This window comes from Oncorhynchus masou, chromosome 5 (genome assembly GCF_036934945.1).
Source record: "Oncorhynchus masou masou isolate Uvic2021 chromosome 5, UVic_Omas_1.1, whole genome shotgun sequence".
NCBI lineage: Eukaryota > Metazoa > Chordata > Actinopteri > Salmoniformes > Salmonidae > Oncorhynchus > Oncorhynchus masou.
In genome coordinates this window covers 17,877,708-17,904,320 of record NC_088216.1, presented here as the reverse complement: position 1 = coordinate 17,904,320, position 26,613 = coordinate 17,877,708, and the positions used below count along the sequence as shown (strand labels likewise).

At 42.1% G+C, this 26,613-nt stretch overlaps 1 protein-coding gene across 1 annotated transcript; it reads right to left on the bottom strand.

The window, feature by feature from the left end:
* Nucleotides 1-1,372: 1,372 nt before the first annotated feature.
* Nucleotides 1,373-25,943, bottom strand: smc3 (structural maintenance of chromosomes 3). Its single transcript, XM_064962021.1, has 30 exons — nucleotides 25,737-25,943; nucleotides 24,986-25,061; nucleotides 24,789-24,827; nucleotides 24,603-24,670; nucleotides 23,514-23,585; nucleotides 23,330-23,409; nucleotides 23,139-23,217; nucleotides 22,322-22,439; nucleotides 21,771-21,946; nucleotides 21,453-21,533; nucleotides 20,706-20,870; nucleotides 19,597-19,718; nucleotides 19,064-19,277; nucleotides 18,791-18,894; nucleotides 17,880-17,979; nucleotides 16,202-16,362; nucleotides 15,791-15,932; nucleotides 15,481-15,631; nucleotides 15,007-15,157; nucleotides 12,505-12,658; nucleotides 11,800-11,958; nucleotides 9,090-9,197; nucleotides 8,415-8,523; nucleotides 7,988-8,130; nucleotides 7,430-7,534; nucleotides 6,204-6,416; nucleotides 5,239-5,430; nucleotides 3,307-3,484; nucleotides 2,387-2,493; nucleotides 1,373-2,189 (listed from the first exon to the last, which is right to left on the bottom strand). The coding sequence occupies exons 1-30, from the start codon at nucleotides 25,749-25,751 to the stop codon at nucleotides 2,118-2,120; spliced, it is 3,654 nt and encodes a 1,217-aa protein (XP_064818093.1). The 5' UTR covers nucleotides 25,752-25,943; the 3' UTR covers nucleotides 1,373-2,117.
* Between the last annotated feature and the right edge of the window lie 670 nt (nucleotides 25,944-26,613).

The window sequence follows — 26,613 nt, the reverse complement described above, 5'->3', positions numbered from 1 at the left end:
CAATGTTATGACTTTGTGGCTGTGCCAGCTAGTGACCACCGTGCAGAGCTGCCTCCAGAACAAGATTCATGAAGAAAAAACACTAATCTGCAGGGGAGGAAGAGAGGATGTGGGGGAGGAAGAGAGGAAGTGGGGGAGGTTGGAAACACGATTTTATATGTTCTGTAGAGGTGAGGGTGGAGGGAAGGAAAAGAGTACTGTATTTAAATATGATAGATATATCTTTTAGTAGAACGGGAGTGGGCAGAGGGAATGGATGGTAGGAAGAGGAGGGGGTGTGAGTTGATTTCAGCTGACGAGAAGGGCAACATTGCTTAGGTAGTCTTGGATAGATGTCAGATCATCTGACAGCAATTACTTGACACTTGGATAAAATACAGAGTTCAGATCAGCTGACTAAGGACAGTGAGAGAGTATGGAGTATTGCCTGCTCCCTGGCTAATGGCTTGGGCCTGGCAGGGCACAGGGGTATGAGGTGTTCTGTTGGCAGGGTGTGAGACGAGTCTGGTGGTCAGTAATCAGTGTACTGTAGTCACGGTCAGTAGGGACATTAAGCATATGACTATCTATCTATCCCAGATGTCTGGCTGACTCTGGGTACACGGTCTGGGGGGGGGTCTCACCCTTTTACATTCATGAACAGGGCACTGGGTTACCCTGGTCCCAGAGAGACTAACTGGCAAGACAGCACAAACAGACATTGGGCCAGGCTAGGGCATGGGGATTTCATCAGACAGAAAATAAAAAGTGTGAGGAGACGAGAGGATCACAATTAACTTCTGGGTGTCCCACTTGGCAGTTTGAAATCCATTCAATGGTTCAATTAGGGCCTTTGATCAGATGTTAATCTGGGTTTCATTACCTTCCTGACTAGTCATACCACTATACTGTTTCAGATTGACATCTTATCAACCAACTTCAGAAATACAATCAGGCTCAGTGGTAGAAATATATTTTCTTCGTCATATTTAGGTGCCCCGCATGGCAGAATGAAATTCATTCAATGGTGGCCATTGAATGTTCAACTGGGTTTCTGGTAGCTAGCCTCTTCACTGATATGATCCCCATGTCTGATATTACATCCTACAGCATGAAACACCAGTAGGCTCATTTGGTGATATTAAGTGTCATGATCACAAATCAATCTCTGTGCCACTCCTCTAGACATTCACTATGTATATTATAGATCCCTCGTTACACCTCGTGGTGTAACTTCATCTTATTTGTGGTCCATGTAGTTACCAGACAGATGTATGGTTCGGGAGGTGAAGAGTTTGTAACCTAGCGCCACCCAGTGGTATAATGCAACACAGATCACATGTCACACTACAACTTACTTCACTACAAATGCACACAACTTCTCTTCAGGAAATGTTCTTATACAATTTTTATTGTTTTCTAATAGAGTAATATGGAGAGAACAAATAGTTAAAATGCTGCAGTCAGTGTAGAACTAACTGGTTACAAGATAATGACCTACAACAGGGAATGCCAAGACACCGTTAACAAAAAGAAAGAATTAAAAAAATTCAGATTGTTTCAAACCATTTTTCTGGTAACGACATTACAACAAGTTAATAATATGTCATATCTTAAAAAAGATTATTCTGACAAACGGGTTATTATTTCTGTCTTTCACTATACCTCACAGTTTGAGATTCAAAGTGACCAACCAATTTATGAGGAAAAATCCTCGGCACAACATCAGCACAGACCAACAGCTTCAAATGAAAAAAGAACATGCATTTAAATCTGAAAAGGTCTCCATTTTCAATATACAATGAGGTCAAAGGCTGCGCCAGCACTGAAATTCAACCCTCATCTCAAACATCAACATGACCACCTGAAAACAATTTTATTTTTTAAATGAACTTTTATTTCCCCTCCTCGGCCACTAAGACAATGGATGTCGTCATAACGATGTCATAGAGGAGGGAACAGTGGTGGAGCTACTGAACGCTAGATGATGGACCTGGGAGTTCTGACGCTAGAGTGGGAATAGATTCCAATAATGGCTGACCATAGAGTCCTGGTTGAGTTCTGTCGGAGTGGAGAGGACTGAAGGCTCAGAGATAGGCAGTGCACTACGGAGGTGGATGAGGAAGAGTTGATTATTCTTAACCATGGGTAGTGTCGTCCTCCACAAAGTCTTTCGCCTGCTCTGCCGAGATCACGTCAATGTGACTCACCTGGAAACACACACACAGTGAGTGACCAATGCCTGTGTCTGAGTTCCACTGAGACAACCATCTTATGAAACATACTTTTCACGTCTCTGAATGCCAGAGGTTATTAAACTAGTCTAAAACTAGCCAGTGAGTGAGTAACCAGTACCCACACATTCATACCGATGTGGACCAACGTATAAAGGTGTAAGTAACTCCACCTTGTTTCTGAACTTGACTCCGTAGAACTTGTCGGCTGACTCCAGAAGCTCAGGTCTGAACGTAGTGGTGATAAACTGGGCATGGCCCGCCAGCTCTACAATCATATCTGGAACACACATCACACACTGGTAAGGATAAGAGATTTATACATGTTAAGTTATAATGCTCACATTTCTTCATGCTTGCTTGAAGGATTGTGGTTGCCTGACGACCCAAACTGAATTCTTCCACTGCTCTATATACTTCAGTTGACTGCCATCATTGAAGCCGTTTGTGGGGACGTCAAAATGATGGGTGTTGTACAAAACAAAGTCAACAGCTATTGGATCATTTCTAACCAATCAAAAGTATCAAAGCCAATGACGAATTTTCAAATTGCTGCTTTGCTTAAGTGTGTTCGGGCTCTGGCCCAACCCATCCGTTTCTGGGACCAATCACAACATGTTCGAGTTCTAGAAATCGTTGGGGAGGTACTCAGATCCAGACTCATTGTGGAGAAGAAACTAACGTCTATGGGCGTAGCGTTTGGCCGGAGCAAGGAGTTCGGGCAGCCAGGCAAGGGTTGTGGAAGGCCGAACATTGAAAATCAAGACAGAAATGCTAGCTGTAAATTCAGACTTATTAAAGTCAGAACATTTATTTTACAGATACATTTGTCATTCATCAGACACTCCAGAGTGACTCACAGGAGCAATTAGGGTTAAGTGCTTTGCTCAAGGGCACATCGACCAATTTGGCTCTGGGATTTGAAACAGCGACCTTCCAGTTACTGGCCCAATGCTCTTAACTGCTAAGCTACCTGCCACCCATTGAAAATCAAGACAGAAAGGCGAGCTGTAAATTCAACACACTTATTCCATCTCTTCTTATCCAAGGGAGGCAATATGCTGTATTTATTTGCTATGAGTGGTGTTATTACCCGAGACAGCCTTCCTGTGCTGTGCGTCCAGGGCCTGGTCGATCTCATCAAACAGGTAGAAAGGAGCGGGGTCACACTTCTGGATGGCGAAGATGAGGGCCAGGGCCACCAGGGACTTCTGACCTCCAGAGAGCTGCTGCATCTCCCTCATCTCCCCCTGCTTCCCCGTGAACGACACCTGGAGGGGGCAAGACCAGAGAAACAAATGTGGAATATTATTGAAAAGGATATACACATACAGTGCCTTCGGAAAGTATTCACGCCCCTTGACTTTTTCCACATTTTGTTGTGTTACAGCCTGAATTTAAAATGGATTCAATAGAGATTTTGTATCACTGGCCTACACAAAATACACCATAATGTCAAAGTGGAATTATGTTTTTTTTAACTAATAAAAAATGAAAAGCTGAAATGTCTTGAATCAGTAAGTATTCAACCCTTTTGTTACGGCAAGCCTAAACATGTTAAGGAGTAAATATTTGCTTAACAAGTAAGTTGTATGGACTCACTATGTGTGTTCAATAATAGTGTTTAACATAAATGACTACCTCATCTCTGTACCCGACACATACAATTATCTGCAAGGTCCCTCAGTCGAGCAGTGAAATTCAAACACAGAGTCAACCACAAATACCTCGCAAAGGGCACCCATTGGTAAAAATGTATCCCTTTGAGCTTGGTTAAGTTATTAATGACACTATGGATGGTGTATAAATACACCCAATCACTACAAAGATACAGGCGTCCTTCCTAACTCAGTTGTCAGAGAGGAAGGAAACCATGAGGCCAATGGTGACTTTAAAACAGTTACAGAGTTTAATGGCTGTGATAGAAAACTGAGGATGGATCAACAACATTGTAGTTACTCCATAATACTAATCTAAATGACTAATCTAAATGAGTCAAAATAAGCATGTAAGAATACATAAAAAAAAAAAAACGTTTGCAATAAGGCACTAAAAAAATTTGGCAAAGAAATTAACTTTGTCCTGAATATAAAGCGTTATGTTTGGGGCAAATCCAACAACACAACACTTCATATTTTCAAGCATAGTGGTGGCTGCATCATGTAATGGGTATGCTTGTTGTCGGCAAGGACTAGGGAGTTTAGGATAAAAATAAATGGAATGGAGCTAAGAGGAAAACCTGGTTCAGTCTGCTTCCCAAAAGACACAGAACCAAATGAACCTTTCAGCAGGACAATAATCTAAAAACACAAGGCCAAATATACACTGGAGTTGCTTACCAAGACGAATACCGTTTTTACTTAAATTGGCTTGAAAATCTATTGCAAAACTTGAAAATGGCTGTCTAGCAATGACCAACATCCAACTTGACAGAGCTTGAATAATTTTTTAAATAATAAATGGGCAAATATTGTACAATCCAGGTGTGCAAAGCTCTTAGACTTACCCAGAAAGACTCACAGCTGTAATCGCTGCCAAAGATGATTGTAACATTGACTCAGGGGTGTGAATACCTATTTACATGAGATATTTCTGTATAAAATGTTCTATAAATTAGTTGTTGTTTTTTAAAATCTGAAAACATGTTTTCACTGTCCTTATGGGGCATGTGTGTAGATGGGTGATATGTATTTGAATGTTTATCTATATTGAATTCAGGACGTAACAACAAAATGTGGGTATGCATACTTTCTACATACACATTGACATATCGAATTTCATGACTTTTAACCAGATTTCCATGACCAACAATTGGTGTCGTCTCTGTGTACGCATAAAAAATAAGTGTAATGTGGTATCGACACTGGGAGACTACTCTTTGATTAGAGCAGTGTAAAATTGGGAGAAAAAAATACTGTATAAAAGCTATTCAGAGTACATATGACATTTACACTATTTATCACAAATCTCTAGTGGTTCTCGGGTTCACTCTCAAACACACACACCGGTCCACAAACATTCTTACCCTGATGCCGACTCCGGTGAACTGGTCTACAGAGGGCACACTGCTCTGAGAGCCTGAGCCCTTCTCGCTGTCGGTGCCCCCCTCCCCCTCGTCCTGGGATTGACCCCCCTCCGTGTCACCCTTTTTCATCACCAGGGTGGCCTTGCCCCCTGGAACCAGCTTCTGGAACACCTCACTGAAGTTCTTAGACACCTGAAGAGAGGAAAGATGGAATTTGTCCTGATATGGTCACTTTAAAAAAATATATATATTTAAAATTTTACCCCCCTTTTCGTAGTACCCAATTGTTAGTAGTTACTATCTTGTCTCATCGCTGTGTCGGAGATAACACCGTGCACCTGGCGACCTTGGTTAGCATGCACTGCGCCCGGGCCCGCCACAGGAGTCACTAGTGCGCGATGAGACAAGGATATCCCTCCCTAACCCGGACGACGCTCGGCCAATTGTGCATCGCCCCATGGATCTCCCGGTCGCGACTGCGACAGAGCCTGGGCTCGAACCCAGAGTCTCTGGTGGCACAGCTAGCACTGCGATGCTTAGACCACTGCGCCACCCGGGAGGCCCTGGTTAGTCACTTTGGAACAGAGATTATTACTGTAAAATTAAAAGAACTTGTAAGTAAAAACTACTATTATCAATCCAGCAATGTGAATGTGCTTGATTGAACTCATGCTGACAGAACTCAACAACCATGTCCTTCATTTGGAGTCTTGAGTTTCATATGGTTAAATCATGAACATTTGTGTTGAAGGTTAAGGACTTATTCGGGGGTTGAATACTCTGATTGAGACCTTGCTCAGGGGTACAGGTGTATGTGCAGAAGGCATCACAGTCTATCTGTTAGAGATGTAAATCAGGTTGAAAGCGTACCAATTTGAGACTCGATTGAGATTTTGATTCAAGGGTTGAAGCGCACCCGTCACCTAATGAAGGGGTTGGGTACTTGCCCAGTGAGGACAACGTACCTGTTTGAATGTGAGCTGGATGGCCTCGTACTTCCTGAGCTCCAGCACGTTCATGAGCTCCATGATGGACTTGTGTCCTCGCTCCAGCTCGTCCTGGCGCTTGATCAGCTTCTCCTTCTGCTCAGAGAAGTTGACAAACTGGTCCAGGGCCTTCTTGTTCACGTGGCTGTACTTCTTCAGCTCTGTGTTGCACTGCTCTAGCTTACGGAACAGCTACAGAGGGAGGGAGAGGAAGAGAGAGAGAGTTAGGGTAACATTAAACATGTCTTGTTCTCGTGGCCGTACTTCTTCAGCTCTGTGTTTCACTGCTTCAGCTTACAGAACAACTTGTGGAGAGGAACATTTGGATGAAGAGGCGAGGTAACGCGTTACTACGCATGCTGTATTGTAGACATACACGATTCAGGCGAAAAGCTCGATGGCAAAGTGCCAAAGATGATATTTCTAATCATCATCTCTTGAGTATGAAGAGGAGTTAAAATAACCATAATCCCAACTCTGACACGTATCCCTTCAAAACACTCAAAACTATTAATAATCTTCAGTTTCTATGTCAAGTCAAGAGACCTATCATAAAGAGAGGCTGTATAAGAGGTAGACTATCATCCTTTGGCTTCATCCACTTCTAGAATCCACTATCTGACCTGGCCAGCTAATCAAAACTCAATGTCTTGGGGAGAAAGATTAAGGAAGCTAACGCTCATCCTCACGAAGTATGGGATATTTCTAGTCTGGTCAAGGAGACACACTTATGAGAGATGAGCCAGCAGCCCACTCGACACACACCGAGGTGCCCAGGGATGTCTGGCGGCAGGAGCCGGCTAACTAGGTGTCTGAGTCACAGTGAGGTGGCTGCTGCTGCTTTCATAAGTGTGAGAGTGGGTGGGCGGTGTCTCAGCCGTGTGTTTGTGACCAGGCCCTGGCCCCTCGGTCGAGGCTTGAGGAGGCTCTCTGAGATTATTGTCGTCGTGACTGTTTGGCTTTTTGCTGCTAATCAAAGTCCTGAAAGTTAAAAACAGGACAGGGAGTCCAGAGAGAGAGAGAGAGAAAAAGAGAGCGAGAGAGAGAAAAAGAGAGAGTGTGTTTACCTATAGAGTGTGTGTTCAGAGTATGTGTGCAGGTTTATCCCTAGGGAGTGTGCAGGTTTATCCCTAGAGAGAGTGTGTGTGTGTGTGTGTGTGTGTGTGTGTGTGTGTGTGTGTTTTATTCCGAGAGAGAGAATTCACCTGTTTGAGTGTGAGGGTCTGGTACTTCTCGAAGGCCTCCTGGGGTAAGGACCCCAGCTCCCTGATCTTCTTCATGCACTCCTCTTTCTTCTTCAGCAGCATGCCCTGTAGTAGGAGTAGCAACAGTAGCAATATGGCTTTAGTAGTAGTAACAGTACTTTATTACCACACAGCATCAGCAATGATCAGAGACACAAGACGCAATAACAGGTGTTACCTATCAGGTATTTTAAACTATACTAATATCTGCTTATCAAATGTTTTTAAATGTCTACTACTGTCGTCTTTTCAACATAAATTGTCAAGTATTTTTAGTCGTGTGTATGGACCGCAGGAAGATTAGCAGTCGTCATGGGGTCAGTCAATGGGCATCCTAATAAGGTACAGTAAGTAGCCTTGGTTTGTGCGAGCCAGAACGGCTCATAGGAGCAGGAGCCCATCTCCTGTTTCTGTACACCGACTGGGCAGGATCTAGTTTATTGCAGGGCCTTACCCCCAATCTATCCAAAATAATGGAAACACTGAACTCTAATATAGCTGACGATTCAAAAGGCGGACCTGTCGGTTGGTCATCTTCTCCAACTCCTTGGTGTCATGGTTGATGGCGTCGTTCTGTTCCTTCTCTACGTTCTTCCAGCGGTCCATGCTCTTGGCGTGGTCCTTGACCTCAATCTCCGCCTTGTCGATCAGCACATCCAGGTCTGGGGGATGAACAGGGACAGTTGGCACTTTGAAGACGTAACTATTATACTTGAGTTGTACCTCTATTGATATTGACGATTGTGTGTAGGTTTTCATCAATTCAGGTCAAATAAGGTACTACTGTTCAAGAGAGACCAATACAATACTTCCTGTGAGCTCCATTATTTATATTGCTAATGCCTGTGTGTGTGTGTGTGTGTGTGTGTGTGTGTGTGTGTGTGTGTGTGTGTGTGTGTGTGTGTGTGTGTGTGTGTGTGTGTGTGTGTGTGTGTGAGAGACCTACCCTCGGAGCGTGCCAGTGTATCTTTGATGCGTTTGTTGATTCCCTCCAGCTCTGAGGAGGTGGCTGTGAGCATGGTGCCTCCCTCAGTCTCTCTCAGCTCATTCAACTCCTACAGGATCACATGGAGAAATAAGTTAATAAGGAGTAACAAACACATTCACAAGCCCTTCCCTATGTTCCTCTCAGCTCATACATCTCCTACAGCAGTGGAATTCAAAGTCGGGAACAAAAAAATAAACAGTACAGGTTATCGTATGGGACAACATACAAACGTTTTTGAGAAAGATATTTAGAAAAAGTACATTTTATTGAGTATTTTTTTAATGGTTTCTTTTCAGTTTGATAACATATTAAAATGTAATGAATTGAAGGTTATTTGTTGATGTAAAAAAGTTAATGTTGCAATTTTAAGGTTGTGTAAATATGTGGGGTGGGGTCACGAGACATTGTGAAATAAATTCGGACTGAAAAAAATGTTGAAGATTAAATAAACTAAAAATAATAATAAAAATGTCACTATTGTGATATTCTGGAATTCTACCTACCTAGGTTCCCATCTAGTCATTCTGGAACCAGACCGGTTCTAGTTTCTGTTTGAAAAATTCTGGAACCGTATCTCTACTGTGGAACCGGACTTGTTCTAGTTTTAGTTTTGCACAATGTGTAACACCATACCTGTTCTACTTGGTCGAGGCGTTTCCGTAGGTTCTCGTTGAGGTACGTCTCCACCCTGGTCATGATCCCCTCCAGCTTGATCCTCTCATTCAGCAGCTGCCTGTTGTCCTACACACAAAGATAACATGATGAATTGCTCCTTTCATACAACAATACATCACACACAAACACAACAATCATGTTTGTTGTTCAACATTCATGTCCTCATCTTTCATAACAAAATACAGAACACATTTCAGAGAGAGACTCCCTCTGTATGTAATAGAATAGATGAGAGAAATAGAGCGTACCCCCCCACCCCAAACAAAGGAGCCTTCATAAGAAAGAAAGAGAAATGAATTTAGAGAAAAAAAAATCTGAAAAGAACTGCAGGCGGGGAGAGAAAGAGAGAGGAGACTGAGGGTCACAGCCGTCTACCTACTCCTGTACAGAACATGAGTCTATTTCTATAATCGGGGACGATTGCATAACGTTAGCAGATAGAACGGCTGAGGTGGCTACTGAGGTGGTCATTGTGAGCAGCTGGTAGTGTGTCTGTGTGGTTGGCTGTGAATGCAGTGCCCACACCACCGCAGCTAGCTAGCACTCAACTCATCGAGGACACTTAAAAATCGACTGTGAGTCTGAGGGTGTTTGTGTGTTTTTGTATCAAAAAGGCAAAGACAAAACTGTTAACAATCCATGTATGATATAACAACGGAAGGAACAAGACAGTGAAATGACCATAAGCCATCATTTTCTTCTATCATCAGGGACAGGGTGATAAATTAGAATCAAGTGAACTTTCGGTATTCATTCAATCACTGTCTGTATTCTTGATAATATCCACAAACTTCCTCAACCAGGTAATACATCATTCGGGGCAGAAGAGACATACACCGTACAGGCCAAATTACAAGAAGATACATACCCCGTACAGGCCTAATTACAAGAAGATACATACCCCGTACAGGCCAAATTACAAGAATATACATACCCCGTACAGGCCAAATTACAAGACGATACATACCTCGTACAGGCCTGATTACAAGAATATAATACCCCGTACAGGCCTAATTACAAGAAGATAAATGTGCTAAATGACTTTCTATGTTCTGAACTGGCACGTAGAGCTCTGGTGGAACTCATCAATACCTTGCCAAGAAACAGCATTTGATTTAGATGTGTGGTATGAAACATTTTGTGACACTATATATTCTGAAATATGAAAAAAAAGTATGCGAATAAGGAAGTCCAGGAAAGCTTACAAGCCAAACAAGCCTTATTGGAATGATAAGGTAAAGGATCTATGGTCAGTAATGCGCAAGACTAAGTACTTATTTTTACAATGTAAAGATAGGAACACAAGAGAACATTTTAGGAAGGAATTTAAGAAAAATTAGCCTGTGTTTGATAAAAGACTGCACCTATTTAAACGGAGATATAAGAGAGCGCAGTTATTACACCTTGAAGGGATACAGACAATAAATCCTCAACAGTTTGAGCCAAATAAACAAGTTGTTACCAAAATGACATAAGAAAATTCCAATGGAAGTCAGGGAAGGGGGCTGAACTCTGATATTACACATGTTCCCTCGTATATATGTAACCCGTACTTAAATGAGGAGCTGTCTGCAAAAGTTAAGAAAGTGATTGTGTTTAGGCTAAGTGTTTAGCCTAATGAGGTTTAAAAATCACCTAAATTGACGGTAGGCTGTCATTGTAAAAAATCATTTGTTCTTAACTGACTTGCCTAGTTAAATAAAGGTTAAAAAAATACAAAAAATAATAATTAATTGAAGTCCTATATAATTTGCTCCAAATTTGTTTATGAGTACAGTATACTGCCATACAAGTCTATAGTGAATCCCATATCTTCAAAACAATGACCCGGAAGTGCCACTGAACTATAGAGTCATAAGTTCATTAAGTACGGTTTATAAATTATATTCATCCATCCTCAACAATAGGCTACTGACCTTTTTGGAGGATTTATAAATTATATTCATCCATCCTCAACAATAGGCTACTGACCTTTGAGGAGGAGAAACACATTTTATTTGGTCCATTGTGTATTTCCATTTGTGGAAAATTTAGATAAAGCCTGGAGTAAAAGAAAAGGGCTACCTATAATTACATTGTAAAAAATATTTACCTTATATGTGGTAAATTGTACGTGTGTATATAGATTGTGTATAGGCTTGTCTCCCAAATGAATCTTCTCTTTGTGCCAGACTGGGTTTAAATGTCTTCTGTTTAATATTTATTTATTTATCTGTATATGCATGCATGTATGATTTTACTGCTCTAGGAATATAATTACTGTTTGGATAACCTTATTTACTATTATGTATTGATTGAACTTGTTTCCCTCTTTATGCGATGCTAATGCAGAGAACAGAAGAAGAATGATCATTACAATAATTCACTGTGGTATTGCAATGTTTGTTTATGTGTCAATTAAAGGGATGGGTTGGCAATTAGCGATTTGACAAAAATAAAAATGTAATTCATTCATTCTAGATATAATCTGTGCCCCATTTAAACGTGTTTCCTGTCTCTAGCTGTAATGTTTACATGTTGGAGTGGCCTGATTTCGACGTCAAGGTCTTAACAGTAGGTAAAACCATCTAGCTATCCAGCCATTCAAACACCACATACAACCATACATCCACACAGTGCCCCGTTTAAACTTGTTCCCCCTGTAGTCTTTCATTAACTGTCTCCTTACCTGCTGCAGCTGTCTGATCTCGTCGTTGAGGTCATCCACACGTCTCTGGTCCTCCAGACTGAGCTGAGAGAGCAGGTCTGTCCCCAGCTCAGCCTTCAGAGACTCCCTGGTGGACTCCATGGCATGGAGACTGGCCTCTAGAGACTGCAGTGAACGTTGCTGTGAGGAGAGAACAAAGGAGAGATAGTTGAAGAGAGGAAGAGTTACAGGGTAGACTCCATGGAATGGAGACTGGCCTCTAGAGACTGGAGAGAGCGATGCTGTGAGGAGAGATTAAATGGGTTGAAATTACTTCATCAAAGCCCAAAAGATGACATTTGGTTTGCAAGCAGCAGGCACAGTTTATGCTAGAACAGTGCAGCAATGTGTTCAACTGGTGGACAACCATAAAGTTAGCTATATAACTGTAGGCTACCTAAGGCATGAATGTCTCAGACTGCTGCATTTTCTCAGATGTAAAAAGGCGGGGTGCTTGTCATGGCAGCATAATACTGACATTTGTAGGGTATAAAAATACACCCTTCTTATCATCCTCCTGGATGTGTACGGTACTTTTCTGAATCTCAAAACAATCTGACATTTTCTGTCATAACGCTGAACTGGATCACGGTCTGATTCAGTCAACTACGGCTACATTTTATTCATGATTCCCTTGAATAGGGCCCGATAGAAACCAAGAGACATAGAAGTCCAAATCAACCTCACCTTCGGCATGAACGTCTTCTCGGACTGCTGCCTCTTCTCCTTGAGCATCTTCATCTCAGACAGGATGGAGTCTCTGGAGGCCTTGAACTTCCTCTGCTGGGTCTCAATCTGTTGCATCTGGTTCATCAGCTGGTCGATCTCATTGTTGATACGTGATGCAGGGTTAAGGAACATACTTTATAAACAAATAGGACCTATATAACCTATAGATCTCATTGTTGTTACATACAGGGTTACGGAACATACTTTATATACAAATAGGACCTATATATCTCATTGTTGATATATACAGGGGAGGGTTAAGGAACATACTTCATACATGATGGATATCATTGTTCAATTGATTGATTGGTTGGTTTTTGGGATTTTATAACACTTTTGGAAAGGCTCAAAGCATGTAACATTGTATTGGTTAAACTCAAATTATCCAAAACTAGATCTTTCGTTTTCCATACAATTGAAGTGGCCATCAGCAATTTAAACAATAAAAAATGGACTCCCTGGACTCCTTGCCCGTTTGGGTTAAAAGCTGAGGGACAGGGCTGGAGAAATGTAACTGCTCTCAAATGCATAGGACTGACTGTCCATGATATCAAAATTATAGTTTTAACCATGTTTTGAGTCGATATAGTGTTTGTTTACATTTACAAACATTGGCATATTTTTTGGGGGGTATGACAGGTGAACTAAGCTCATCAGTCATTTCTAAATTTGATTCAATGGGTCCATATCATAATTAATAAGTCAAAAAATGATGTAGCAATGACAGATTGCCCCCTTAAAGACTGATTTAAAATAAAACAGACAGGCATCTCCCTAATGGCAAGCTTACCTAAGGGCCAGTGGTGGTGTAGATAAAAATATATATCTATATAAATAAACATCCTTTTAAAATCATTGATTGAACCTCTGACTCATTGCTGGGGGCTTACAGGAGTGATGCCATGTCAACAATCAACTCAAGCGCAGGCACACACTACCAGTGACTCACAGAGAAAGAGGTCTGAGGGCAATGCTCTTGCTCTCCCTCTTTCTCTTTCTCTCACACTCTAGCTAATCCTCTGGCTCGCCATCACACACACTCATATTATACATGTAATCCTTCAACATCCACTTACACACACCTCCTCCCTCCTGCTGGGTTCAAGACATAACCTGGAGGCATGAAATACCCTCCAACCAGCCAATCACACACAACCTCCTGAGAACCAGGGAGAGGAAAACATGACACTCCATTACCTGCTTAATCCCCATGTTTTACAACTAAATGACATGAAACACCACACACACTATCCCAGCCATTTCAATACGAAACCTGTTCATCTTTTACACATTAGTTCTCCTCCAACTTAGAGCGAGAGAGATGACAACACACCATCACCTACTGAGCCCCTGTATTTAGGACTAAAATGGCATATTAGTATCTCTGGTGTGACTCACTTCAGGTCCACTGTAGGGAGTGGAGTTAGTGTACGACAAGCTAGACTGAGACAGGACCATGGTAAATGGGTCAAATCACAAATCAATACATGCCTGTATTCCTGACTAATCAGAAACATAAACAGTGCCTATAAAATCCCCGATGTGGAAAACGCAGACAGAATCATGGAATCCAGATATTAAAACGGAATTCAACAATATATATTTTTTTTTTTTAAACGCATTGAACTTAGTAGGGACTCAACTAAATGTATTGAATATTAATTTTCCAAAGTTTATCATAATAAATTAACAGAATGCATTAGTTATTCGTATTTCCTAAAACTGCGTGTCTACCACCTTGTTGTAGCCATTCGAGATGATGCTAATGAAAAGTCTTGTTAGATGGAAAGGGCTTTCCCAAAAACCTTTCCATTTAAATGTTAACTACAAAGTAGCCTATGCTTACCTGGCAGAATATGGTTATTTGCATCAGTATGTGTTTTGCAATCTCTACCGTCACGTGCATTACAAAAACACAAATTAACTCTACTCTATGTACATACTACCTCAACTAACTGGTGCCTCTGCACATTGACTCTGTACCGGCACCCCCTGTATATATATATATATATACTTTTTTTTTGTACTTCTTAAAGTGTTGTTGGTTAGGGGCTCGTAAGTAAGCATTTCACTGTAAGGTCTACACCTGCTATTATCGGCGCATGTGACTAATACAATTTGATTTGATTTAAACAACAGTCAAGAGCTTGGTGTGCACTAGAATGAAAAGGGTAACCACATCCAAAAATACACATTTCCAATTAAGTTGTTTTTCGTTTTCTTTTTTTAAAGTGTGATTTTGAGAACGAAAACCTGAAGAAACAAGGGAAAACAGAAACCTGGAAAAACAAAAAATGGAGAAAACAGAATTTGGGGAGAAACAAAGCGGATATTAGACAAAAACAATCTAATTTTATAAGGCCCTACAAAAAAATCTGTTTGGGTCTCTAATTTAGAGGACTAGGAAGATCTGTATGAATGAATGAACCAAAAAACTAACAATGGAGTTAAAAGATATGTTCGATGTTCCTGCGGAGGTTCTCATTGAGTTTAGCCTCCAGCTCTCCCAGCTCCTCCTCAGCCTTCCTCATGTCCTTCTGCAGCTCCAGACGTGACTTCCTGGTGTCATAGTAACCCCCTGTCAGTGCTCCACGGTGGGACACCTGGTCTCCTGAGAGACACAATAACAAAAAATAACAAAAAATATATATAAATAACAAAATCACACACCAGATTTTAATTTATTTTTAAATTACAATTAACTAAATTACTAAACTGTCCCACAGCACACTAACTGGTATGGTACTGTGCTGGTCACCTCTGCAGCAGAAAAAAACCTGTGATCTCAACTCACAAACACAACAACAAAAACCGAAACACTTCAAAATCTACACCAAGAAAACTCTAGTTACTTGAACATAGACTGTAAAAGGCAGATGAGAATTGCTGTCATTTACATTAATTGTCATCTTGATCACGTTAGTCGATACCTACCCTCCAGTGTTATACAGTCCATGGTGAATGCCCTGGCCAGCTGGGTGGACACCTCCATGCTACGACAGATCAGGGTCTTTCCAAACACGTGCTTGAAGGCCTTGTCAAACTGCTGGCTGTAGCGCAGCTTGCTGATCATAGGGATGGCATCCTAAAAGAGAGAGAAGAAATATAGGTCAGTTTAACACTCTTTGACGAGCCTAAGTCATAGCAGGCCTGGGTCAAATACATAGTACGGTATTTGAGGGATAGTAGATTTTTTTGCTTGGTTACACTTTTAGGACAATTCCATTCAAGAATATTCCCTTACGTTGGTCTCAGGGTAGGCGGTGTCCCTGACGTCCAGCTTGCTGAGGGGCAGGAAGGTGACCTCTCCAGGCAGGTTCATCTTGTTGAACTCCGTCAGGATCTTGGTGCTCACCTCGTCTGTCTCCACTATGTGGTAAAACAACCTGGTCGGGAGGGGGACATGAAGGAGTATGAGCCAACAAGTTTGAGTAACAGTTACTTTTACATTGAGGAAACAAGCTTCTCTCTGGCCTTCTCAATGGTCTTTCCACGATTCAGTGTGTCCCCTCTCCCCGTCTCCCTCTCAAAACACCCCGGAGGTCAGAGAGGAAGAAACTCAGATCTTCTCCTCCAATGTGTCCTCCAATCCAGGAGAAAAGAAAGACATAAGGAATACAAAAAAAATACTATTGAAAAAGAGCTCGTCACTCACCTGGTTCCCGCGGTGACCTCCACACAGGTGTAAAAGGCGGGCTCACACTCAAAGTTGTTCATGACGATGCCATGGTAACCGTTGATGACGTGCTGGTTGATCCCCTTTCTGCGGAAATGCTCCAGCACCTTGTTGATGCTGTCAATACCGTTCAGAATGGCCTAGTGTGGACAAAAACAGCAAGATTTACCTTAACATTTAAACTATTTTTAAATGCATATTTATCTGTGGCGTCATACAAGTGTCGTCATACAAGTGTCTTAGATGTTTTAAAGAAAGCACTTGTTTTGATCCCCATGTCCTTGTCTACAACTCAATTCATATTAAAACAGCCTACTTGTTGGTTGCTCATTGTAGCCGAATCATCATAATTTAGCCAATTTAATTCCATAATTCTAAATCCATTTAGCATTGATTAGAAATCTCCCAGTTCACTTGCTACACATGGAGCCTTTGATGGTAGTGAAGCTTTGATTGACCCACAATAAGCCCCATGCATGAAAAGTGTGTAGGCTACCGGCACCTCTTTATCTGTTTGTTATGGGGCCCAGTCATAAAAACGGACAAACTGTTGTTTTATTAAAATGTCATGGTCTATCTTTGTATGTACTCTCGGAAGTCATTGAAAACTAACGTCCGTTTGGATATTTATAATAATAGTGCCCATCACTAGTCTACGTAGGTGAAAATAGTGATTTTCCACATTCTGTAGTCCAAAAGATAAGTACTCTCTGTGACGTCCCGGGTATAAGTCAGCTTCGACCGGACCACTCAAGCAAGTAAAGACGGCAATCACCAAGCTAACCACCTGGAATTTTGATAGAACGTCATTTTGAGGAGATTTTGATTGAAGAAAGGACTGATTAGAGTGTGACTGAAAAAAGCAGCTGAGTCATAGACATACACTGTAGATTTCTAGGAGAGTGGGAAGAAAGGGGTGGGCTGATTCTTTGTTAGACTGTCTTTACCTCTACCCAATTTCTTTCCCTAATAATTGGTTGAGTCACAAAATCACTACCTCTCTCTCTTTCCCCAATAATGGAGTCACAAAGTGAATCTTCAGTGTTCAGGTGGGATTGCTTTCATCAGTGACTCATCGTTGCCAAAGCCGAGCCACCGACCATCGGTTGAGTAGGTAGTGAGACGGCGTGTGTGTAGCCTTTATTTCATGGTGTGGACTTAGTAATTCATCTGTAACACCAGGCCCATGACATGACTGGTAGTAAACAGTAAATGTGTGGAAATGAGTGTCCGTGTGAAGGTGTGTGTATCTTTCTCCTTGGCCGTGGGGCAGGGAGTATATAAATGGATGGGTGTATGTAAAGGTGTGACCTTTGTCATTTCTGATTGCCTCAGAAGATTTACCACAAGGCTAGTATGATCACGTGTAAAGGGGAAGGTGTGTGTCCTATCTAATCTGGCATTGATTCATAGATAAATGGAACTACCACACATGGTTTAGCATAAGGCTAGTAGGATGAAATGGATTACATAGACATTCATGTAGAGGTGAAGGTGGGTCTTCTATAATTAATATGACTCATAGGTCAATCTAACGCAATAGGGGAGAGGTTATTTTGACCTTACAGGTGGCAGTATGATGATATGCATGATATGACAATGCATGCTAAGGTGCGAGTGTGTGTGTGTGTTTCGTTGGGTAGGAGGTCACACTGACCTTGCCGGTGGCTGCTCTAAGGAGCTGTTGTTTCTTCTCCAGCTCCTCTCGTTTGGCTGCCAGGGCTTGCTGCTCAGCGTTCTCCTCCCGCCACAGATAGCTGTTGGAGGCACACAGACAAACACACTGCTAGTTTAATGCATTAACTTGTCATTCAGTCCAAAAGACATTGTACCAAATTATGCAGCCAGGGCAAATATTGTAGATGCTAATTTTGTTGAATCATTTCCAGGAAAATGCCTTAATTTTGAGAGCAGCTCTATTGTAAACATTAATGATCCATATGTCATATTCTATTCATCGTCTCTGGTCTTCTCCCTCCCCCTCACACAACTCAGTATCTCAAGGCCCCTCTCTACAGCACACAGTGCAAAGCACCAGGCAGCATCCACCTCACAGGGTTATAAATACCTCTCCATTGTTAAGGAGAGGAGAGGGGAAGGGCATGCTGACATTCACAGCAGAGCAGACCAGTCTGGTAAGGAAATAAAGGTTGCCAGGCGGAAGCTGAATGTAAGTCTTAAGGGGAACAACCATCCAACCTTTAACACGGTGGAGATCGAGTCAGGGCTTATAGGCCTTCGTCTTGGATTCCAGACAAAGTAGATACATATTTTCTAAGTAAATAAATATTTAAAGTGCAAACCCATGACTCAATGAGGAAAGAGTAAAAAATAAAATAAAAAAAGAGCAAAGAAAGTTACAATTTATAAAGATAGAATCTATAAATAAAAGCACAAATGATGACTCAATGAACATTGACCAAAAAGCAGTAAAGAAGAAAGAAAAGCGCGAAGACGAAGTAAAGATTTACAGGTTCAAATCAATATCTTTGCCTAACAGTGCAATAACACAACCCAAGAAACAAGATGGAGCAAAACAAATGATTAAGATATAGATCATGATCTTACTTTCTCTCGCTCTGCAGCTCGTCCTTCTTATTCTTGACTTCGTAGTATTTCTTGTCCAGCTCTTCCACCCTGGTCTTCACCTCATTCAGGTCCTGGTCCAGTTTCTACAGGGGAAAACAGACCAGTCAAATAGAAACTTGATCCCAAGAATTATAGAACAGAGTGAAATCTAGAACAGAATCAAACGTTCTATTTAAATAATATCATTCGCACTATAATCAACCATAATAGTTCCAATTGAACTGTTAATGAGTCATGAGTAAGGTTCTATACACTATACTGTTCCAGGTTCTTCTCCTTGTTGGTCTCAGTGTCCTCCAGGTCTTTATGGATGGCAGCAATCTGCCTCTTCTTGTCATTGATGGCCTGGTCTAGGGACTTGAGTTCCTTCTTGATCCACTTGTCCCTCTCCTCTTTAGAAGTAAACTGGCTGCCACGGCCCTGCTTGGCGTACAGGTCTGTTCTCTCCTGGGTGGCCTGGGCCAGTCTGGGTGGAGCGAGGGATGCCAGGAGGTGTTAAAAGGTACATAGGGAAGTTCAGAAAACAATTCTGAAGGGGAGCTTAATCCTTATTTAGTGGCCTACTACTAAGGTGCCATGTTGGACACTCTCCAGTCTTTCACCAATGAGGATTACAAGACAACCAACTTCATTCACTTTCTAGTGGCTCATCATCAGGTGTCATTAACATTACATGGGGGGAACATGAGTAAATATCCTTTTACTAATACATTAAAAAGTTGTTGCCTATTACAAACGATTAATTCATTGTTGAGCCTTGAGCAGCGTAGGGTTTTCCTACAGACCTGGCGATGCCCCTCTCCTCCCTCTCCTTCACAGTGTTGAACTTGGGCTCAGTCTCCTGCAGCTCCTTCTGCTTCTCCTCTATCTTCTCTAGCAGCTTCTGCCGCTCCTTCAGCAGACGTTTCTGGAGGAGGAATTCATTATTATTAAATAGAAACAAGTAGTGACAACGGGTGACACTCAGAGGCATTTGAGGATACTCATATGTGTGTGGGGTCATCACTGAAATAAGTTCAAACGCCAGCAGATAATATTTTATCTACACACGTGATTACTCTGGATATGTCAACCATAAGGGAAAGGGGATACCTAGTCAGTTGCACAACAATGCAACTGAAATGTGTCTTCTTCATTTAACCCAACCCCTCTGAAGAAGAGAGGTGCCGGGAGCTGCCTTCATCGATGTCATCGCCGCCCGGGAGCTTCCTAAAGTCTGCTTTGATCCACATCACTCAGATAGGATCATGAGACTCCCAGCAGTCAGAAAGGCAGATGACGCAGGTACACCCACCCGCTTTCTCCCTACTTCCCTCTTCCTGCCCCCTCCAACCATCCCAACAAAACAAAGCTAACAAGAAAGCTGTTGCAACATTCTCCCGGCCAGGTGGGCCTAATCCAACCTCGCTGAGATGCTGCCGTCTAATCTGCAACACACACAGGGATTGGGGCCAGATCTCTTCCCTTGGGCCACTGCCCAGAATGAAGGGATGCAGGGAGAGAGAGAAAGAGAGGTTAAGACTAGCAGTAGGGGAGAGAGATGGAGGTGTGTGGTGAATCAGTGACGCAGATGGAGAGGCTTCTGTCCTTACCCTCTGAGAAAAAGAAGGGGGAGGGATGGGTGGATGGAGAAAAGAAGAGGTAGGGGGTGTTGGAGGTGTGGGGGGGATCATCACTGACGCAGATGAAGAGGCTCCCGTTCGAGGATGGAGAGGTAGGTACGTAGTAGGTAAGGATGGGGGGTCTCACACACACATCTAAACCCACACACAGTGACGCAGATGAGGAGGTTTCTGACCGCCCCGTTTCTTCGGTTCACTGTTGCCAACTACACACACCATTCTCTATCTCAAACACGCACCCCGCCCTCCACCCCACCACTGTGCTCCCCTACCTTCTGTTCACTGTTGCCGGCCAGCTCCTCCTGCAGGTCTTTGGATTTGAGCTCCAGCTTGGTCCTCTGTTTAATCTGCTCCTGTCTCTCTGAGCTCAGCTGCTCCTTCTCCTCCTTCATGGCACTGATCTTAGACTTCTTCTCACGCACCACACGCTCCGTCTCCTTCAATGGGAGGAAGAGGAGAAGAGGCAATGAGAGGAATAATACGTAGACTAGATGGACACTGACTGTAGAGGAAATAGAAAAAAAGCTGGTGAGGTTTACATACACAGGAGCCCTAAGATAGAAACCTATTTTTGTTTTACCCCCCTTTTCTCTTAAATTTTGTGATATCCAATTACAATCTTGTCTCGTCGCTGCAACTCCCCAACGGGCTCGGGAGAGGCGAAGGTCTAGTCATGCATCCCCTTGAAACATGACCCGCCAAACCGCGCTTCTTAACGCCCCGCTTAACCCGCTTGTGTCGTGTGTCGGAGGAAACACCATTCAACAGATGACCAAAATCAGCCTGCAGGCGCCCGGCCCGCCACAAGGAGTCGCTAGAGCGTGATGAGCCCCCCCGATCAAACCCTCCCCTAACCCAAACCCTCCCCTAGTCCTTTTCAGCACGGTTACAGGAACTGTGGTGGATGGATGCGTAACCATGCCAGCTCAGTACAGTTTGGCTCTGTAAGGTGAAAAGCTGATCAGATCCATAAACACCCCAAGCCATTCTTTGCAAATACTGTATGCAGAATCACTTACCTCTACTTTGTCTCTGGCATCCTGCTGGGCATCTCTCAGATGTCTGGACTTGTCTCCACAGGTCTCTCTCTTGGAGGACAACTGAAAGAGGAAACAAAATTTAAAGAACAGTTAACTATGCAATCAAAAATATCAAATGCCATTTAAAAAAGGAAGAATTTGAAAGGTCAGACCACAAAAGCAAACCCCTACCAACTGAAAGTTACTTTTTGTTAGACATCCTGTGCCCATGATGAATACAATTTGATTTGACAGATATTTATTTCTCAACCCAAACTCCATAAACACATTTAGTTGATTTAAAAAAAATCTTGTTACCTCGTCCAGCTTGGCACGTGTCTCGTTGAGCTCCTGGTTATAGATAGTGTACTCAAGAGCCCTCCTCATCTTGTCCCACTTCTGGTACTGAGCCAGCTCCTCCTTCTCATCCTCCAGGGTCTGGAGACGCTCCTCAATGTACTTCAGCAGCTCATTGATCTTCTCTCTCTTACCCTCTGGGGGAAACACAAAAACAGAGCACCAGTATGTTATTTAGGTCTACAGTTATATCTACAGCTGTGGTGGCCCAACCAAGGGCCATTAGTAATAGGAAAGGGAGATGCTTATTCTGGGAACTAAATTATAGAGCCTTTCCTTGGAAAAGTATTTGGAAATTGAAAGAGCAGCATTTATTTTGAAAGTTTGTGCGATACGCCTGAAAGTCGACTGTTTCCCCGTAGATAACTGCACACTTTGAATGTCTAAATCACAACCAATCTTAGGTAGTGAGTCAGAATACCTCTGCTTAGATCTGGTGACTGAATGCATGTGAACAGAGTCTTAGATGGTGTCATCGTAGACATATAGAGACTTTGGTTCTTATACTGTACCTGTTTCCTTCATGAGGGAGATGGACTCCTCCTTGCGCTCGTCGTACACCCTGGTTCCTGCAACCTCACGCAGCAGCTTCAGACGCTGGGAATCAGGGGCTGTAGCCATCTGGTTAATCTGGATACATGATAAAGAGAGGAAACACACATGAACGATACCCATGTATAACGTACGTATAAAGTGATCTGGATACAGGATAAAGAGAGGAAACATATGAAAGGTATCCTATGTATAAAGTTATATGGTTGATCTGGATACATGATGAATCAAATTTTATTTGTCACATGCGCCGAATACATCAGGTGTAGCCCTTACAGTGAAATGCTTACTTACAAGGCCTTAACCAACAATGCAGTTAAGAAAAATACCTAAAAAACAAGAAATAAAAGTAACAAATAATTCAAGAGCAGCAGTAAAATAACAATAGCGAGGCTACATACAGGGGGTACCGGTACAGGAGTCAATGTGCGGGGGAAGCGGTTAGTCGAAGTAATACGTGCATGTAGGTAGAGTTAATAACAGAGTAGCAACAGCATAAAGATGGGGGGCGCAAATAGTCTGGGTAGCCATTTGAGAGACAAAACATATTAAAGTTATTCTTTGTATAATTTATGTAGAAAGTTATATGGTTGTTCTGGACACAGATTACAAACAAGGGAAAACATGTTACTTGAGATATCATTGTATGAGACGTTGGGTTGTATGAACAGATATATAGTCAGCACAGTGGTGCAAAGAAACATGTTTGCAGCAAATAACAAATGAATGTTGCACAACGGAGCCTGTTTAGAGCATATGTTCATAGTGCCGTCTTACCTTCCCCTGCTTGACGATGTAGTAGGGGTTACTACGGGAGAAACCAGCACTCTCCAAGAGGTTCATGACGTCATTTTTACTGGAACAAAATCAACATACATGATTGCTGATTACATGATGGTTACATATTCAAATAGAGAGGCAATTTTCGATCTTTGCTCAGTCACAACAGACAGTCAACAGACACTTACGTCACCATCTTCTTGTCTAAGAAGTACTGGTCCTTCTTGGCGCCGATGACACGGCGGAGGGATACCTCCTCTTTGTCGATCTGGAGGGAGGGTGAATTTATTGACCAACGAACGGAGAGATATCAAACTAAACATGACTGACTAAATAGCCAAAGGTGACAATTGTGTTTGGTGAGAAACTTACCGGCAACCTGTTGTCAGAATTGTCAAATATAATCTCCACAAAAGCTGAGATGACACGAGGACCAGTTCCCTCCTGCAGTGACAGGGAATAACATTGTTATAACAGTGTTATGGGGTTAACAAGAGACTGAGGATTGGACAGTAGTGGAGAGGGTAGTAAGTTTTAAGTTCCTCGGCGTACACATCACGGACAAACTGAATTGGTCCACCCACACAGACAGCGTTGTGAAGAAGGCGAAGTAGCGCCTCTTCAACCTCAGTAGAAATTCAGCTTGTCACCAAAAGCACTCACAAACTTCTACAGATGCACAATCGAGAGCATCTTGTCAGGCTGTATCACCGCCTGGTACGGCAACTGCTCCGCCCACAACCGTAAGGCTCTCCAGAGGGTAGTGAGGTCTGCACAATGCATCACCGGGGGCAAACTACCTGCCCTCCAGGACACCTACACCACCCGATGTCACAGGAAGGCCATAAAGATCATCAAGTACAACAACCACCCAAGCCACTGCCTGTTCACCCCGCTATCATCCATAAGGCAAGGTCAGTACAGGTGCATCAAAGCAGGGACCGAGAGACTGAAAACAGCTTCTATCTCAAGGCCATCAGACTGTTAAACAGCCACCACTAACATTGAGTGGCTGCTGCCAACATACTGACTCAACTCCAGCCACTGTAATAATGGAAATGGATGTAAAAAAAAATGTATCACTAGCCACTTTAAACAATGCCACTTAATATAATGTTTACATACCCTACATTACTCATCTCATATGTATATACTGTACTCGATACCATCTACTGCATCTTGCCTATGCCGTTCTGTACCATCACTCATTCATATACCTTTATGTACATATTCTTTACCCCTTTACACTTGTGTGTATAAGGTAGTAGTTGTGGAATTGTTAGGTTAGATTACTTGTTGGTTACTACTGCATTGTCGGAACTAGAAGCACAAGCATTTCACTACACTCACATTAACATCTGCTAACCATGTGTATGTGACAAATAAATTTGATTTTGATTTGAACAACAGACGGAGGATTATATAATATCCATTACTGTTAGTATAACTTCCACTACTTACATGGAGCAAGGCCAGGCGCTGTTCGGGGCGAAGATGGCTGAATTCATCACTGAGCACAAACTGAATGGCTGAAAGAAAAACAAACATTTGTTTTTATTATATACAGCAAATAAATGCATCACCATTTTTTATATTCTTCTAATTTCATGTGGTAGAAAACATCAGAAGGGGAGAGCGCACACATACCGTAGAAAAAGTTACTTTTTCCAGATCCATTTCTTCCCACTGTGAGAAAACAACACACAGGGAGGGAAATGTCAGTCAATCAATCAATGGATGGAAAGGCAGCAGCCCATTGTTTCCTCTACCTACATCGTGAGGTGTTGTTTATGACTAAAGATAGCTAGAGGTTTTGGGAGAGGGTAAACTTTGCAGAATCTCACCGATGACATTGGACTTTGGACTGAAAGGATCCACCACAGTCTGGTCCCTGTAACTGCGGAACCCCTGAATGATGACCTGAGAGGATAAGAACGGAAAGTGCAACTGCTATCACAAATCTTAAATGATCCAAGCTTGCTAGTTACAGCACCATTGCATTGAATAAACGATTCAGACATTCACCAATAGTTTATTTTCACAGGATGTTGAAATTAGCTGCCAACAATTGCTAGCCAGCTAACTTCTTAGCTATGTCAAAAGGCAAACTAATGTTATGCAAGCTGGATGGGGCAGTATCTTCCGAGCTAGCTTAGCTAATAACAAACAACGTTATCTTAATAGCTAGCTAATGTGACTACTTTATGAATGGCTTGTCTTGATAGCTAACTGGCAAAATAGTTAATGTATCTGCACTAATCTGCACTAACTAGTTACGTTAGCTAGATTGAAGAAAGTTACCACATATTGCTAGCTACTATAACATTAGCGAGCGACTAGCATCACTACTACTAGTACCTCAGCTAACTAGCCTACTGACAGACATGATCCAGAATTGTTTGCAATCCGGCACATGACCCTTTTTGTAGATTACTTTTCTAAGTGCAGTATTGTAGACTATATCTAGCTAGCTAGCTACGTGTAAATGTTAATTTATTTACAATACTTCTTAGCTACAGCTAGCTATCTGGCTAGGCCGCAAGCATCATTTTCAGAGAGCGGGTCGTCGACATGGAGCTCGCGCCGCTAGTTTACCTGTTTGATGTACATGGTCGCCTAATCAGGAACTTTCCTCAGAAAGCGAAACAAACAACTTCAATAAATACCCCTTCTCCTTCAATAAAGGGAAGGTGGGCCTTTAAAGTGATTATTGTGAATATTTGTTCAAAATGCATGTATCCAAGTTTGTTGAAATATCCTGGCGAAAGAGAAACAACAAGGAAAATGGCGTCACGAGCGGGATGAAATGGAACAGTCAATAATGAGAAAAGAGGGGGAGCATAGATATTTTTATTAATGAATATGAGATACAATCGAAATATAAAATGTTACTCGTTTACCCGTTAAAATACAGATATACTAAGGATATGTATGAATGTGAATTTGATTTATACAAGTACATACAACATATTTATTATTAGCATTCAGTTTTATCACATCCCCATTATTTATACTTGGTATGGTCCTCATGCGTGCGATTGTTGGGCGCCAAAGAGCTGACAGAGAAAGTATATTTTGGTACAGTATTTAAAACTGAAATACTGTATTTTGAAAAACTGTATTTTATTCGCCAAACGAAGGACTGATGGAGGGATATTTAAACACGAGAGAGACGAAACAGGCTACCCATTCTTATAATCGTTTCCTAAATGTGACACTGAATGATGTTCTATGATTTCCACTTAGTGTATATATATATATATATTTTAACTAGGCAAGTCTAAGCATGTATGGTCAACAATGTTTCTGTATCATTAATAAACTCAAAATTGCTACAATGTAGTCATCATAGACTACATTTGTGGGAGTGTCCATGCATGCATTTCAAAGTCAGTGGCCAGTGGAGTGTTCTAGTTTGGATCTCTCTTTTTTAGGTCGCTGCAGGTGTCACTGTTGCCTAATGCTAATCTCT

Excerpts from the sequence above, each read along its gene's own strand:
- smc3 (XM_064962021.1), bottom strand. Across the intron at positions 9,198-11,799 it reads AGATCAGACAGCTGCAGCAG|GACAACAGGCAGCTGCTGAA; the intron begins GTAAGGAGACAG and ends CTTTGTGTGTAG. Across the intron at positions 3,485-5,238 it reads TCACCGGAGTCGGCATCAGG|GTGTCGTTCACGGGGAAGCA; the intron begins GTAAGAATGTTT and ends TGCCCCCTCCAG.